Source organism: Bombus fervidus, chromosome 7, assembly GCF_041682495.2.
Source record: "Bombus fervidus isolate BK054 chromosome 7, iyBomFerv1, whole genome shotgun sequence".
NCBI lineage: Eukaryota > Metazoa > Arthropoda > Insecta > Hymenoptera > Apidae > Bombus > Bombus fervidus.
Genome location: NC_091523.1, coordinates 4,246,509 through 4,264,798, shown reverse-complemented (window position 1 = coordinate 4,264,798; position 18,290 = coordinate 4,246,509). Strand labels below are relative to the sequence as shown.

General features: G+C 36.3%; 1 protein-coding gene across 3 annotated transcripts in view; it reads right to left on the bottom strand.

The window, feature by feature from the left end:
* Positions 1-17,046, bottom strand: part of LOC139988962 (uncharacterized) — a 44,023-nt gene extending 26,977 nt beyond the window's left edge. The window contains exons 1-3 of one of the 3 annotated variants that reach the window (XM_072006779.1): positions 16,766-17,046; positions 16,471-16,550; positions 13,347-13,421 (exon numbers count right to left, since the gene is read on the bottom strand). In XM_072006779.1, coding sequence (XP_071862880.1) covers positions 13,347-13,421; positions 16,471-16,550; positions 16,766-16,868 — 258 coding nt within the window. In that variant the 5' untranslated portion in view covers positions 16,869-17,046. Of the gene's footprint in view, positions 1-1,304; positions 1,473-5,058; positions 5,304-13,346; positions 13,422-16,470; positions 16,551-16,765 lie in introns of those variants that run through there. The other 2 variants (XM_072006780.1, XM_072006782.1) reach the window with 2 other exon arrangements.
* Between the last annotated feature and the right edge of the window lie 1,244 nt (positions 17,047-18,290).

Sequence of the window (18,290 nt, the reverse complement as noted above, 5' to 3'; positions counted from 1 at the left end):
AGATTACATGTACATAATGGCGCATTAGCGCTATCTTCAGTTATAAAAACAGTTGAAAAATCATTTCTTCTGGCACTTCTCATTTAGCTGGTTGACGTCGAGGTTCATGCGTGACGAAACAGTTGTCAGTGACTCGAAACAAATAACGCCGTAAATTTTGCCAGTCTACCTTTTTTCTTCTTCTAAGTTTTCTCTTCTGCTTTTTTTTATTTGTTTCCTTTCCTTTCGTTAAGTGAAAATATGTCGGTGTTAATTTACTCGAGTTTACAGCATTCCGTGCGTCGTATGTTTCAATTCACGCCTAAGTTTCTCCCCTACGCTCTGGGCTCTGGTGTTCGACGAGCATCGAAGCCACTAGAATACGTTTCGCCTGTGTGTTCGTGTACGTTTCCTCTCCTTCTGAATGTGCCACATATGTCCCGGTGAAAATTTTTACCCGGATATACTTAACGAATTTATTTGTCTTAACAGTTTCCTGCCGCCGGAATGCACGATCTAACGTGTTTTCTAAAAGCTCGCCGCGCTTTACTTCGTTCTGAATGAAACTGTTATTTGAACATTCTCCCGTACAGATTAGTCGGCCGAAGATGATGATTTTCCTTGGATCAATGACTCGACACGAAGGATTTGGAAAGTTAGAAATTTCTGTGCAGTATGCACGGTCGTATTGTTGCAAATTAAATTGAAATTGAAATTAAAATTAAAGACATTGGTATTGATTTTCTTTCTTTTCCTTTAATTAACTTAGAGAACACATTTTGGAAGTTTAAATCTGGAACCAAGCTTCCAAAACAAGTATGTACATTGCTTTTATACGTTTCGCAATAAATTACAAGCTAGCCGGATCCTTTTCTAGAGGATCTCAAAAGATGCATGCAACTAATCGGTAGAAATCAAACACCTCGCGAATGTTCACAAGCAATATGATAGATTGTTGAATATCTATTCGAGAAATTATGCAAACTGGTTTGCATTTATTAGGATGGAAGGCCAAGATTTAATTTCAAATATTCGTGGTAGATTCCTGTGTATATTTCTTTCTGTTGCTTCAGTGTGAAAATATTTAACACATCGGAAAAATGTAAAATTTTTAAAATGTAACGTTGATGCACGTGTTGGTGTTGGTAATATTCTAGTATTCTTATCGTTGTTCGTATGATCGAACATCCTACTTATAAAAATCTTCGACAACGGCTTAAAACATTTTGACGCGACAGAAATTTCTCGACTGTTTCTCAAACTGTCGCGTTTCCCCTTTTTCATTATCGTCTGAACTTTGGACACGACTGTCAACGGTTACTTACGTAAAGTCGAAACACGTCGCTGCATCGTGGTCTCTTGAATTAATGAACGGAAAATATTACACTGAATTTTTTGCGCACATCTATCGTTACTCCAAATCTGCGAATCTCGGATCGTCTTGTTACGTTGACGTGACTCTTGCAACTGCGGAGCACAGTACAACAATCACGTGACGGTTTTATTGCGCAACTGGATCGCTGGACGGGGACCTTGATTACTCTTGCACCTTCACGGATATTTTTGCTTTTCATTTTTTTTCCAAGTAATCGTTCGATACTTATTTTTTATTCGGAAACAATCGATATTTGCTGCTTGTTTCCGCTCGTTTCTTGATGGAAAATATTTCAAACAGTGAGTTTGACAGTGACGTGAAATTTTAATTTCTAAACGCCTTTATTAATCTTGTTTTATATTTGCGTTGTTACCTTCGATTCTTGTGCTTTTATTGTGTAAATTTTCTATTTGGCTCTCTGCGAGATTACCGATATAGTTTTCCGTTGAAAATCTACCAACACGGAAAATTTATTTATTTTGTCTGGTTCTGTCGGTAGCTTTTAGTTGACAAAATAAATTCATGTAACGTGGCGTTTTTTCTATCGTTCGAACGTAACAAAAAATGAATACTGTAATTCTGAAGACTCGTATTGCGCAACTCAATCGGTGAACGCAGGCCTTGGTGACGCTTGCATCTTTACCGGCATTTTTATTTTCATGGCACGCGGCTGTGAACAACTTTTCCTTTTCATTCAGGTGCGAGGTTCATCTGGTTATTTAGAAAAATACTTGTTAACTTGGAAGATATTTCCAATCGACAAGATCCTTCGCGATAATATGCTATCTCGATTGCGTTCGTATAGAAATCGTATGAAATTTTAGCGACGTTTGTGAACTTTCTTAGGTAAACTTAGAACTCAAATGAAAATAAAGAATGTACTTAGGAGAATAGTTAAAAGGTACAAATTCGCTTAGTTTCAGTAACGAATTGATTTTTTAAGAATGCTTATCACTTATCAATGTAACATGTTGGAAACGTGACATGCAAAAAAATAGATAAGCAACAGACTAACACAGGTGCAACTGAACATTACAAAGGATTCTGAACTACTGTCTCTAAGGTTAAAGTACAAGGATCGACTTAATTAATTGCAAGTAATGTACGTACGTTCCATATAACTTACGTACTTCATAAATGACACACTTTGTTCGGTAAACTCGAAGTTTAAGAATATTCCAATTGCTTTTTTCATTCATGTTTTAATAGGGAAATGTTAAGCGAACATTTGAATATCGGTTTCGCTTACGTGAATATTATACAAGCGAGTATTAATTTTCCGTATGTTTTGCATCGTGCGATAATGAAAACGTTATAAGTTCTATGCGATAAAGAAGCCAGCTGTATCGACGTGATCGGAATAACGTCGCGTCTGTATAGAACTTCGATAAATTAGGCTGTACGTTAATCTATCGATTGTACGATACGCAATCTTAGTCACAGTTTTAGAAGCATAACGACGTGATGGCACAGAGTAGAAAAAATACTATGTATATCATTCTCGTGCCACGTTCTACTTTCCATAGTGTTAATTATCGTCAATCAAGAATCTATACATCTAGACGAGTTTCGAATCACTGAAACTTGTTTTGTAAATTCATTTTAGGTTGTAATTCATCTTCGCTATTAATTATCGTTAGTGAAGGATGCGTATTTTTAAATGGATTTTAAACGACCACAATTCATTCGAAACGTCAACGATTAGAAAAAAAAAGTACGTTAAAAACGGAAAACATCGCAGTATTTGTGCACATAATCACTATGGCACTCAAATAAGTGTGCACTGTGAATTTTATCACGCGATAGCCTATACACTGACTTTTACAACAAAGATGACGGTAACGAACGTGTATACGGCTAATCGTTCCGTTCGTTAAGTAATCATAGGTAAGTTCGTCCTTCGTCTATTATCTACCGATAGCGTGCTCGCGTTTCACCGTTCGCGTTTCATTTTTAGTCGTTCGAGGTAAAACTAAATCTAATATTTTTTTATTTAAAAGTTAAAAAGTTGATATTGGATGAAAAGTTCTTCAGAAAGATAATATTGACAGTTGAAAATATTGGTAGTAATTCTATTCTATAGGATGTATGTTAATATAATAGTTTATTTAAAGACTTGGTAATAAGACTTGGTAAAAAACACGAAATATCTCGTGATTAAGGTGTTTGTATAAAAAATTTACTCGTCTTGATATATGGTTTTTGGAAGATGATGATTTAGAAGAACTGTTTGTTTCGTACAAGCTTAAACGAAGAAAATTTAAAACGATAATATTTAATTCAGTACTATATTTTTGCTACTCCGTTGTATTAATTCTTCGATACTTGCTTTCCCAAAATATCGCCTAAGTCATAGCCGTTCAGTCGATAACCCGTCCTAAAAACGAAACTATATGACCATCGATATCCTAACAATCGATCCACGTTCTCAAAATATGAACCAATGACGCAGTTGCGCGATTCAACGCCGGAAATCTCTGTGTTTATCAGGTGCAGCAGCGTTCGCGTTTCGAAACACGTTTGTGGAAAATCATTTCATAGGGTTATTTGCATAACGAGTGTTAATCCTGTTCATAATGTTCGCAACGTTTCGAGCGGTTTGTTATGCCGTACTGAATATCATCGTCGACAAATGGACCGCGAGTCGGTTGCAATAGCCATTTTAAGATACGGAGAAACGGTAAACTCTATGGAAAATATCACCATGTACGAACATGATTTGTATTCGTGTAAGTAACATATCGGTTGCCTATTCTTTCATCTGATTATCGAGAAGGATTCTTTGCGAGAGATCTTTTTGCTTCTAAACGCAAGTCTCAAAGAAAAATCATACAATTTGATTAAAAACTCGGAACGAGTCGAGAAAGACTTGGAACGAATTAGATGTCTCGATAAATAGTTTTAGGGGCAGAAAAGTTGGTAATTACTCGACGATTCTAATGGAGGATGTTTTCCAATCTAGAACGGGCGAAGTTAAACTGTGCCCGGTTGGAAACTTGTTGCGCACCCTCTGCGCCATCCAGGTCTGTCGTGCAATTAATCTTCATTATGAGGTAATTCGATCGTGAAGAATGATTATTAACATATAGTACGTCTCGATTGGGTCTAAATATCGTTCGGGTGCAGGTTTTAAGAAGCACAGCGTCATTACGATCGAGCATGAACGCTCTCTTTGAGACACAGTACGAGGAAATGTAATATACTGCAAGTTCGCAATGTCTCTGTGTCTCGTGTGTCTCTTGCATTCGTTTTACAGCTAGTTAAACGTACCGAAGAATCAACGATATGTAACATTGTAACGCGATTCTTATCGAGAATCGTGACAAATATTAGCAGTGGCTGCTCGATACGGTAATCCTGTCACGGTGTGTTTCGATTCGTTCTCTTAATCGGCTCCAGCTAAATATCGCTTATCGGATACCTCTATTACGAGCGAGCGTGCACGTACACTCGATACAAACATATGTTTATGCTCCAAATCCATGCGTTACTGACAAGGCCTCCATCAAATAGATACGTCACGACTTAAAACTTTTTCTATCCACTATCTTTCCAACCTCTTTTATCTAGAATTTCAATTCGAGTATATATTTATAGCATTTGAAACTAACAAAATCCATCGAAGCTGAAAGTTAATGGTAGCTATCGAACCCTACTTAACGTCTGTTTAAAAAGAATCAAATAAAGAAGACATATCCTCTTACTTGTATGAGTTGTGCTCATCTGCCAATGAGAATCACCAAACGTAGTCACCTCCTTACGTTTGCCTTCGAATGAAACACCACAAGAATTCCCAGGGATGGAAGGTCAGGGGGGGAAAAGTTACTCCCCTGTAGATGCGTGGTTGCGGCACGAAGGAGTTCGCTCGCGGCCAAGGAAGAGCACGTTCGTCACGTGCTGGACAGCAACGCCACGTTTACGGTCCGATCGTCGAGAAGCGACTGTGCGTTCGCGACTACTCCACCTCCTACCACCTAGCAACCCTCCCCATGGAGAGGGCACACGCACCAAGAGGCCACGTTCTACTACTGACACACAAACGCTCGCGCCACAACCGCGAACGCAGATATCAAAGATACGTATGTACATACGGTGTTTTTACAGCTACATACATAGGTGTACATTGTAGATCCGGTGTGCGTGTGCGAGCAAACACCCGAACCAAGTACAGTCGGGCCTGTGTAAACGAAAAGCGCATTACCGCGGGCTCCGAGAACAGAAACAGAAAGAAATGCAGGTAGAAAACGCAGTTACACCGGCGCGGCGCGGCGGCCACGTGTGCCGCTAGCCAAACTTTGACGCTACGTAAGCTTATGTCCCAGTGACTCTACTTTTACCTACCTTTTACCAGATAGGGCATTGGACGAAAATGTAATTGTCATTTTGTGGTCAGTTGATATCTGGACCTCCTTTTAACAGCGCGACCAAGGACAATGCAATGTTTAGTTTGATGATCTTGCGGGTGTCTGATGGGTCAGTATAGACCATTTTTCCGAAAAATCTATATCGCTTTATCGACTCTATTTTAACAGTTTCCAGCCTAATATTAGCCATGAGCGGAAGACGAGGGCAGAAGTAGTCTCGAACGCGAGCCCTAGAATTCGTTAATCAACGATAACCTAAATAAAGAAAATACCAAAGTGATTGATCTATGAATAATCGTCATTTTAAAATTGTTATCATTTTGTCTAATACGATGCGTTGGTTGGTGCATCTGTACAACAATATATTCGGCTTGCACGTGTGTATGCCACACTCGATGCAATTCCATTAGTTCGCTTCCCGATGACAAACGCAAGTGCATCCGAGCGATGGACGATCGTTGCACGCATACTGCGTGTCGTAGACACTGTCACGTATGCACGCAAATGATCGTACACGAGTCTCTTTGTATACCACGATGACGATCCTTGGGCCTTGGAGACAAGACACGATACGATATTTCCTAATGTTGCTCGGTTACCGCGTGCATCTCTTCCGTGTGAGAATATTCAAACTTTGAGTCAAAAGTTTACTTCAATATCTGTTTTCATATATTTTGGATCATCAAGAGAAAGTATGACTGAGTACAAAGGTAGAATCGCGTTGGTTAAAAGTTTTAGAGACTTCAGAATTACATGAAATTGCTAAATAGTTAAAATGGGAAGAAAAAGTAGAAAAATATCTAGCTTTATGGTATAAGTACTCGTGGAAAACGAATGGGGCTTTAGCTCCAGAAGTAGAGGTCGAGGATAATGAACATGTTGAGAGCCAATTAAGTTATCTACGTTTCTAGAAAGTTTATTTTTTCATTTCGATCTATGTTAATTTTTTTGTCGGATAAATTTTTTTTAGACAAAAGCTCCTTCAGTTAGTAAGAAGAAAATTAATAAACGAGGGTTAATTTCAGCAAGATATTAATCCGCTTTAATCTGTTTTTGAGTAATATAAATATTTAGAAACAAAATTCTAAAGTAATCAGACCGAAGAAATTGCATAAAATTACGATGATACAAATCATACCTTGTGATAAATGTAGTCTGCATTACAAGATACAAAACGTTCAGACGAGGATACAATCCTTCTAAACGAACAAATTGCATGAAGATGTCCTTCTACGAGATGAACTTCACAATGAATACACACTATTACCATTTTGAATGAAACTTCTGCATTCTATGTATTCACCATAAATCGTTACACTCACAAGAAAAAATTTATAACGTGGAAAAGAAACCATACCGAATCTTGTACTACCTTCACTTTAGACAACGCGTTGCAAACCAAATATTTAAATTTTCTACGATTTATGATATGCCTATGAATATTGCTTCGATTTGTTAACATTATCCCTTTGCAATGAAAGAAGCGAACAGAAGTAACCAGTTGAAAGGTAAAAATCTTGTAAACGTACGTTGCTAGAAGTAACGGAATGTTTTCACGTCGCGAATCCGCACTTTCCAGAGCGCATAAAGATTCATTAAAAAAAAAGTTTCCTCTGTCGGGCAAAATGTGTCGTTCAGACGAAAGAACACCGCAGACATAGTCATGAATAATGTAATTAGGCCAGGCTACCACCTTTTCCGTTGGGATATGTTTGTGTACGAATGTATAACGCGTCACTGTTAACGACAGGACATTTTTATCGGCCCCCATGTGAACGGGTGCTGCGGGCGCAGCTGAAGGAAACCAGAGTGGAAAAGGTACATTACCGGTGACATTATGATAATCACGGGATTGCCCTCTTCAGCTTCTTCCCCCACTGGCATCACAGTCAGCGTCGTTTTTTTGTGGGTACGAGCCCACCTACAAGGAATTTCCTTTTTCACCGAAAGAGTACTGTTTCGCCGACTGGAAACTAACCTGGTACGTCATTCGTGATAAAACACGTTTGTCCACGTTCGTCCACGTTTGTCCACGTTTGTCCACGTTTTTTATTAAAAAGCGTCTTAAGATTTTTTGATAACTTTGAGAACATCGATTGATATCATCGTATTTGGAAATGAAGAGGAGGTTGGTGATAACAAAAGCTATATCTAACGAATAGATCGCTTTGAAGCTATTGAAATATTAATTTCATATACAAATCCATATATGTTGTAGAATATGTTGGAATTTGGTTGCAAAAATGGTGGAAAAAATTTTTACTTGAGCATAGTTATTAGTTTGTTAGACCTATTAGACATTACAATTAGATTTCAGATGGATTTAGTTAACAGTTTATTTTCCACTATCTCGGCACAATTACAGCGAATGTTTCGCAACATACTTTATCAGATTTTCTTCGAATTTTATCGACATAATGCCGATAGTCGATATCCTCGCAAGCGAAGCAGGCTCTGTTAAAGCGAACTTAATCCATTTTGTTTGATTCATTGAAATTTTCAATCGTGTACTACCGACTATTCGAATAAAGGAATAAAAAAAAAGCGATACTGTTTCGTAAATAGTACTTTGTTCTCGAGTGAAATTTCATGGCGGTCGTATTATTAAAAGCTATCAACTAAAGTGGCGTTCAAAGAGATAGCGTGGGGCGGTAGTTCTAATATTAACGAATAAAAATAACATTTAAGGGTTTGTTCTACTGACCTTTTGGCGAAATTCTTAATTAGACGAACAGAGTAACGATAGACACGTAAGCGAAGTGAAAGCTCGCTCGACCTACATTTATAGCCATTCGTGGAGGGTAGTCATAGACACTATCACCCCCGGAGACTAAGTACCCCCGTTATTCAGCCTATCATGCTCTGATGCGTTATCAACGAAAACGAACCATTAACGCTGGCACACGCTGGTTAGATCGAATCGATGCGTTTCCTTTTTTTCGTCAAAAGATAAAACGTTTAACTCATTCGAATTAATTACGAGAAAAGCGAGATAGATCAAAGTTTTTCGACTTGCTCTTTCAAGTTTCCAATCAGTTTTATAGAAGGTTATTTAACTTTGTGTATCGAAGTTTATTATTTTTCCAGAATCAATCATTTTACGATGTTTTAAATATCACAGGAATTTACTCCCATCAAATCTACACGTTTTTTATCAAAACACTTACGCAGCAAAACTAACCGTACCTTTTCCAACGACTATTTCGATAACGCTTATTTCTATTTCGTAAAGATGTTCTAGAACGAGGTCGGTCATTTATTGAGCTACGTTTGAAAACACATAAGTGCTAAATGCAAGTTCAAATGGCATTATGGAACGGCAATTAACGTGCTTTTATTAAGTTAATATGTATTTAGCCAGTACGAAAGCGACTACGATAAAGTGTCTCATAGTTAACAAATTAAGCTGATAGTTGTATTAATAACTATCAACGCAGCATTTTATTCATCTTCAAGAGGCCGTATCTGCGCGTAACATGTTTCACCTGCACATACTTATACGGATACAGGGTCACGTTTTTAATTTCTTCAGCATACATAGAAAACGAGCACAATTCGTATCATACTATAAATAAACTTAGCATTAAGTAATTTACGATGCATTAACCGCGACGATTAAAAATGATGCGTCGACCACTTATGTGTCGCGAACCATTGTCGGCGAGGAATGACTCATTGCGACGAATTTTATCTTGCTTAATCGCAAGTTCTTACGCGATCGCTCTGATGGAAACAGTACGATGCTTCAGCATCTGATTAGTTATTAAAAGCCGAAGTGGCGGAGGTCACCGGCTACATCCGGTGCTCGTGAGTGGCACAATGTCTTGTGATCGGTCGCGTTGAAGCCACACGTGCCCGACCCCATCGCGGTCGTGTAGAACGACTAATTTTAATTCGAATAACCGCTAGGCACGAATTTGAAGTGGTACGACAATAAGAAAAATGTCGAACAGAATGAAACGTTTCTTTTTGAACGGTGCTCACAACGATGATGAGGATGAACAGAGAGAGGTTTAAGACCAATCCTTTGTTGGTCCAAGATATGAAATAAAGTGCGATGCTATGGTTATCGAGCTTATCTCGCATTCCTAGCGAACGTTCTTGCCGTGGTACTGAAACAGTGCAATATCGAAGTGGCCTTTTCAGCCATCTCCTTCTACGATATTTTTTATTCTTTATATCTTGATACTGCCAACTTCGATAAACACTCAATAATTTTTGTATCCTTCTTTCATTTTCTATTTTGTTTTCTATCATTTTTAATGGTATCGGTTATTAGCGAGAAAGAAGATTAGATCGTCTCGTGTTTAATTTTGAAATTGCTTTCTTGATTCGCGAAGTTACGTAACTGTTTTAGTACGGAATAATTTGTCCTCTCGGATAATCCGAACAATGTATCTTTCTAGTTAATACGAATTTAATAAAGTACCTACTGCGACAACTAATTAAACTTAAAGAGTCACTCGTTTAATTTGTTTTGTCCTAAAATGTATATGCACACCTTAACGCGTAATTTTATCGTTTCCTTGGACAAGAGTAAATATTTTTTTCAATAAAACGATGTGGCACGCTTCAGATAAAAATTAGATACATGTATTTTTTACCTTTATACTATGTATTTTCGTTCACTTGTATAAAATCTTCAAGTTATATATAATTTTACGAGCTACTGGTTATAAGAAAATAATCTAGCATAAAAAGTGGTTTAGCCAATTAAACATAGGAACGGAATATCTATTATGCTAAGATACTGTAATTAAGGACTGCAGTTTTTGTGATGGCAGACGTGAGATTGCTTTTTCAAATAATTTTACGACATCAAAGAGCAGTTAAACAGACTAAATTATCCCTACATTAGTTAATAAAAACATACAAATTGACCATTAGTTGAAAATGCGGAAATTCTGGGTCTCGATAGTCCTTTTAAATATTTATATACTATAATTTAGCCATATGTTAAACAATGTCAAATTGCTTCTTGATTGCATTAGATTCACGGAAAATACCCTACTGACTCATTAAGCCATTCATTTGCAACCCTCTGTCAATCAATTTGCATAGTTGAATATAGTCTTTTAACACTGTGGTTGTGAAAAGGAATTGCAAAATTATTTCTTTACCGTTATTTCTTTTAAGAAATATTTAATCCTTAATAGCTTAAGCAATGGGAGTAATACTTTGAGTCTCCCTTGGACAAAGAAATAAAAACGCTAGCTTTCGTAAACCCTTCCACGTTCGTGTGCCAAACTGCAATCTTCTCGCTTTTCAATCGTTCGAATTACGATGGCGAAAATGGCACACGGAAAAAATAATCTCGAATTGGGCGAGAAGCGGTAGCAAATGGGTGCTGCTCTTCATTCAGGTTGCACAACGGCGCGTTACATTCACGTCTAAACGCTTGCGTCACTTTCGAAACTTAATAACGCATCGTGGCAAGCAATTTAATGACACTCGATCGCGGATTATTATTGCGATGACCTAACAATGAGTTATCGTCTTTCGAATGTTAACAGGGTAAAAGTTACGAGTCGAAGCAGGGTACGTGCTTCGTCGATCGTGCAACTGATTCTTTACGATACGTTCATTGTCCAGATGGTTTCCATTTCCATGTTTCTCCTTTTTCATTTCCATTTTGTCGAGGCGTGTAACACTCGAGAGAGACGCGTTTGTACTTACACGGTCGTTTCTGCATACATGGTTGTCGGTGGGTTCAGGGAACTCGGGTTGCTCGTGAGCTCAGAATGAAATGGTACGCGCCCAACAGCTGCGTGAAAACCACGTGAAATTGCTTTACCTATTGCGACGCAATTTTTGTTGTTACGTTGGTTATGGTAAAAGAACGTCACACCAGGAAGCTAATGAATATTATTCAGGAATACATTTGTAAACGGAACTCGCGTACTGCCTGCTATTCCATTGATAGATGGGACGCTGAATAATTTTCAAACGCGTGAAATGCTTCTTTCAATGTTTTATGCTTATTTTACGAGACAGCGAATTAAGAAAGTTTGTTGTAACTACGGTAATGCTATCAAGTGCCATTGATTTGATATTAATTGTATATGTAGAATAAGTCAACATAATTGTTAAAAATTGTCCTATGATTGTATTCTTCCCTATTTAAGAATGTAAATATAATGGGAAAGACAAAATATTAGAATCAGAAATTTTTCGTTTATTTATTAGTCTTTTAACTATCTACATATTAGGTTGTAATGAAAATTTGCTACAATATACGTATGTGTTCTTTGAAATACGAAGTCAGTGTTATTCTTATACATCTATCGCATCAGACTGTACAAAGTACATATTTAAATATGTATCATTATTTATACGTATATTTCTTTCGTGTTATATACAACGAAAGCTGTCTCGGTTTGTATACCAAGAACGCTTTTAGTTCCAAGAATACCGCAGCAGAAGTGTTAACGTTAGAAACGTCACTTGCATCAGAATGATACATTGCTGAATTAGCGACAATTAGCGATAATTATTTTCATTACACATAACTATTTGATCTGAATTAAACACATATATTTTCTTCTGCATAAAAAATGTATATAATAGCAGATTTCTCCAAAAACTTGGATATTCCTAACGTTAATCTTTTCGCCGCATAATTAATTACGTATTGACTTCAGCTACTCTTAACAAGTATCAAGTTCAAAAAAAGGCTGTTTAACTTTTCTTTGCACTTTTTTATGTTATTAGCATATGCATATTTCGTTATTGATTTTTACGACAAATAAGAATAGAGCCAAATTCCCTAGCGACCAGAGATAAGCGTACAAGTTGAATCATTCATTTAGACGTTAGTGAAGTTTGCAATTATCTGGAAGTAGCTTTTATAAATATTAATTAAAGATGAAGGTTATTTCAGAAAATAGATAACTTATTTCAAATAAATCGCATTAAAATCCCGTAAAAGTGGCACAGAAGTCAAAGAAAGAAGAGTAACACGAGATAGAAGAATATATATTTCAGAGTGCGAAGAGAATTTGTAAGCCAATACAAGTATGTACATACTTAGCGAAGTTTTAAGCGTCGTATATTACCGACGACGCGTGTGGAAGCGTTGAGTGGAGTAGAAGAGCGCGAGGCGTACAAATGAAATGCGAAGAAGAAACAGTGTTTAGCAGTTTTGTATCTGCCTCATCAGCTGCTACTCAGCATTACACAGCGTGCACGGCAACAGCAACGGCAGTGACAACGGCATTGGCAACGGTAACAGCAACGAAAGCGAACCGATCAAGACCGATTAATTACAACAAATGAAAGTTCGTGGCCATGTATGTTCAACTGTACTAATTAATAACGAAATTGATTTTTCTGATAACTTATACGAACACAATAATTACCTATGGATACTGGATACTTAATTAACGTTATTGCTTAGCGTTCAACCTTATTATATTCTACTTTTTAAACTAAACTAACAACGTGTTATTACTGAGCCATGAATGCATATAAAATTCTGCGACTGTCCTAGCGTTGAATATGCAAGTTTGTATAAAAGAAGACAATATTATTCGAAGGTATCCGTTAAAACGTGTCCACATTCCTAACGGAGTTTCTCGTATAACCTTGTATAACAGTATTAGTAAAAAATTAAGATTTCAGAAACTCACCGAATCCTTTGGTTTTGCGTTTAATTCGACGACAGCCTTCTGAAGTTCACAGTTCTGCCGTCGTAGTAGCGAAATCTATGCAAAATGAGATAAGTAGTCTTTAGTAGTGTTTTAATACTCCTAGCATAGAGAATTAAACATAATCATAATCGCTGAAATTATTTGCTGCCTAATTACATACATATATCGAGTTACATTCCTGGTGCAGATTATGTATTGATATCGGAACGCGATAAACTCAAGATACCCTGGATTGTTTCTTGAGTAAAGAATACTCGATACTCTGAAAATGAATTTCTAAGCTTAATTAGTAAAGTACCACAAACTATCCAAGTTAGAACGGATTTTCATCGTGATCTAACAATAAAAAAAAAATGATAATGTTGAAATTTTGATAAACGAGTTCGAAGATTATTCGTGACGTGTTCAATAGCTATAATGGCGTCAGAAGTATTTATTTCTGGAACTCGATGATTTTATTGAAGCAGCAACGAAAAATCGGTATCTCCTAACCTGAAGGGGAGCGAAGAAAAAAATGGAGGGAAAAAAGGACAGTTGACATGGGAAACGTGGTAATCACGCTACGGACTTAAATATTGGTAACCATAATCAGAAGGAAGTCCGGTGGTACGCCGTGGGTATACGAACCGTACGATGCGCGTTTCTGTTTGCCTTCCTTATCTCAGGTTTGCGCTGCGATAACCACCACCAAACCCCTTCTTCAAACGTTATTTCACCTATACGGTTCACAATCTTACTACGAAAGCTGGGAGCAACGAAAGTGAAACGATTTGAAACGTTCTAAATCGACGACAAGTAATGCGCTTACATGGTTACATATCTTTTTTGAGCTATCGATAGTTTCTAGACCTGTAAGCATAGGTTTCGACGAAGAAATATTTTATGAAAAATAACGAAAATTTGATAAGCCTGCTTCAGAGAAGAAAATGAATTTTGTAATATTTAGAGATTTTGGTGATTACAACAGAATAATAATGTCTATTTATTAATATTTTCTAAGAGTTCTCATATACATAGAGTTTAATGTCAAATTTGTTATTTACAAGTACATCTTTTATTCAAATTTCAATAGAATTGTTAATTTAAAAGAAAAATACAACAAATTTATCGAAGTTATATAATCTACTGTAAACATATCTAGTAAGTGAGTTAATTTAGAAGAAAGATACAACAAATTTATCAAAGTTATATAATCTACTGTAAACATATCTAGTAAGTGAGTTAATATAGAATAGCTTTAATATAAAGTTTCGAGGAAGAATTTAACGAAATTATCATTAAAACGTTTTGATATGAAGTTTTATAAAACACTGAACGAAAAAACCAATAAAGAATACGCGATCGATTTATAATTATCATCGTATTCGATCAAAGACACTCCCTAAACCATATAGTTTATATTCTAGGAACACGGCTCGGATATCGAACGTTAATATTGGAAAACGATATTACGATTCCAGCAGGTTGATAACGCGATTAACAGATGCTTCAGAGTTTCAACAGTTTTATACGCCTGCACTACCATAATAGTTACGTACAATTTTGATGTAAAATATAACTTCATTTTCTATGATCATACGTGATAAGGAGTGTAATGATTTACGAAATTAAAGAACGACTGTCTAAAACACATAATGATTCAATAAGACAAAACACGATTATTAATAAAAGATTAATACAATTGCTATTATTTATTATAAGCTCTCGTAAATTATAAATCCCTAATTAAAGTTACATTGAAAATTTGCCTTGTTTTCCATGTAATTCGTTCTGTACAAAAAAAAATAAAACCCTGCTCTTCGCTATCCAAATTCTTTATCTTTCCCTCCTGTCTTCGCATGATTAATTAGTCAATTCATTTTATCGTATAAATTTCACCCTCTTCAAAACTCTTTCCACCTATATATGTACATATGTACATACATATACATATAGCTGCGCGATCAATTTACGAATAGTTGCGTTTCGTGGCAAATACACGGTATCTCCCAGGTATGACGTAAAAGTCAATCGGTGCGTTAACATTGCAACGTTATACATATAGGTATTTCTAAAGAAGGTAGAGGGCATAGGACGCGAGTATTGTTAATGCAGAGCCAAAGGCTTTGATATCGCTATCTATCGGTACCTAGAACAACGGAGGGTACCGTCCTGAAGCTTACCACAAAAGCACGAACAAACGTGATGCACGCTTTCGGTCCCTTATGCTTCCACAAATTGTCCGCGATAACAGACCGGAACGACGTGACCGTGTAGACTTCAATGACCCCACTGCCCCCCTTCGCCATCCCTCCCCTGATGAAACTATTTTTGCACAATAGAACGATTGCTGTTCGAAGGTCGAACATGTAATATTTTATGGAAGCAATGCTACAATACCCAGGAAAATGGAATATTTAAGCTCTTTCCTAGATGAATTTTTAACGAGAAAGACGGGAATTTAAGGTGTAAAATGTCATGAAATCGAATGATATTTTTCTTCTTTTGAAAGATTGGTAAGAAACGGTTTCTTTTTTTTTTTTTTTTTACGCTCTAAAATATATTATAATGGTATCGCTTTATTACGTGAAAAGTATGATTGATAGCTTATGTAATAAAGGACAGCTTCCTATCGCTCCTTGTTGAGAATTGAAAGGATTCGGGGTTGGTGTCATATGAGATAAGGTAAACGTGTTTACATAGTACTCAATCCCGTTTAATATGGAAAGCAACATCTGTTAAAATAATTCCAACTGCAAGGTAACTGTGTCCTTATCGAAGTAGTCAACATCTGCTTATATGTAAAGAATTTGCAATAAAGTATGTTATGCGGTCGATTAGTAGAATCAAAATTAGTACAATGTTAGAGATGCCGTGAAAATATGAAAACTTAGTAAAATACAAAAATAAATACACTCAAGACAATTTTTTACATTTAAAGAATTACCATTTTCAAAACATTGCCTATTGAATATTACATATTGCAGGACATTATATGTATATGTATATTCCGTATAACGATATTTTCAATGACATTCTTATGCAAGGCTAAGACAGTTAAAAATACATATTAATAAATTAATGAATTACTAATCAACAATTGAAAAACCAAAATTATACTTACTTCAGCGTCTTTCGAATTGAGTATTTCTTGCAATTCAACGCATCTTTCGTTCGCTTCCTTTAATGCTTTCGATCGTTCGTCTATGCAAAAAGTTTATAATATTATTTGTAAACGATGAAATTATAAATAGTTATATTCGTCATTTTATATCTTTACGATTCGAATTTCCCGCCATTACGTCACGCACTCACTCGATAAAATAAACTCTTACATTGACAGTCGTCAGTAATTGATGTTACGTGATACTAGGTTATGATTTACATTGATTACATGATTTAGAGATGATTGTACGTACCTATTTCCTCTACTATACCCTCCGATAAGACTTCCTTTGTAAAGCTTGTTAACTGTCCCTTTAAATTCGACAAACTAGGCAGTCCGTCACCGAACCACGCCATTTTACACGTCGACACTTATCCTTGAGTGTACTTTTTAAGGACTATATGAACACTGTTTTTCGAACTTATATGCACTGCATATTTTGACAAAACTACATTACTTAACGGCATAAAAATATCAAAACATGAACTAACAGGAACCTCGCACGTAGTAACCTTCGCAAAACATACAAGTTTAGTTACTAGCATTGTCGGCAACGTTACGTAAAAAATTACTAGATTCCTCGGGACCTTTTGAGTTTAAATAATAGTGTACCATATGGTGGTATAAAATCTGATCTATTGAAATTATTATTGATATTTACGATATATTGTCTCCTTTTATTTTGTTCTGACGTCAATAAAAATAGTTTGCTAATTCAATCAATAATGTTACAATGTTATCACAGGAAAGCATATACATACTTTTATCGAGCGACTTTTCTTATCGACGAACTCGTTTTTTAGTTCTTTAATATACCTAAAGAGTGCAGTATTAACGACTGAATTTGACACTTTTTTCCCGAGAAACATTTCAGAGCAGTTCTTGTGCAAGCAATTCCAAATCATTATGCGCAATATATCATTAACTAGAAGAATGATAAGGTAATTGATATCTTCTTTCTATTTGATACAATCAGTGAAAAATCGTTTTGATTTTATCGAGTATTATATAGACTTACGACGACGTTTTAATCAGTGAAGTAATAATATTTTTATTATATTTAGTATTAACCACAATATTCCGGTGTTTATCTAATACGATATTGCATATTCGTTGTAGGTGAATGCATAAATATTTTAATTCGTCATTCGGAATGTTCAAAATACATATTAATTCATGATAAGATCTGGAGGAGAAGCACCGGAATTGTTTGAAAACGCTCTACGGTTATTCCACGAAACATGTACCTGTAACACCTGTTTTAAATAGGACGCTCTCGCGTCAATTTATTTTATCGTTCCCTTGCAAATAAATTGTTCAGTTACTCTATCCAGTTTGATAAATGTTAATTCGAGAATAAAAAATCTTCTCGGAACGGCGTCGTGGCATATCATTTTGAAAAGTGGTAAAGTTTTCAACAGAGATTGTTCTAAATGAACCTTTCTTCTGTTTTACCTCTTTTTTCTTCCTTTTCTTCTCGTTCTTTTAATTCACGTGTCGCGTATTTCCTTTTATTTTTAGGAAGTCAACCCGATTGCATGGGCATTATGGAGCAGCACCTTTTTACGGGGCTTCCTTTCGCTGCGGCGTGTACCAAAGTATTAGGAAGAATGATGGGCACGAGGCCGAGATCCTCAACAGAGGAAGGTGAGTAGCGGTTGAGAAAGGGACAGACGCTTCGCTATGCTGTGCTTACACGCAGTGCCGTATCGTTTTTCTCGAGTACACGAGAGTAAACGGGCTCGTTTTTAGTTACGTGAAAAGTTAGTTACAGTTTT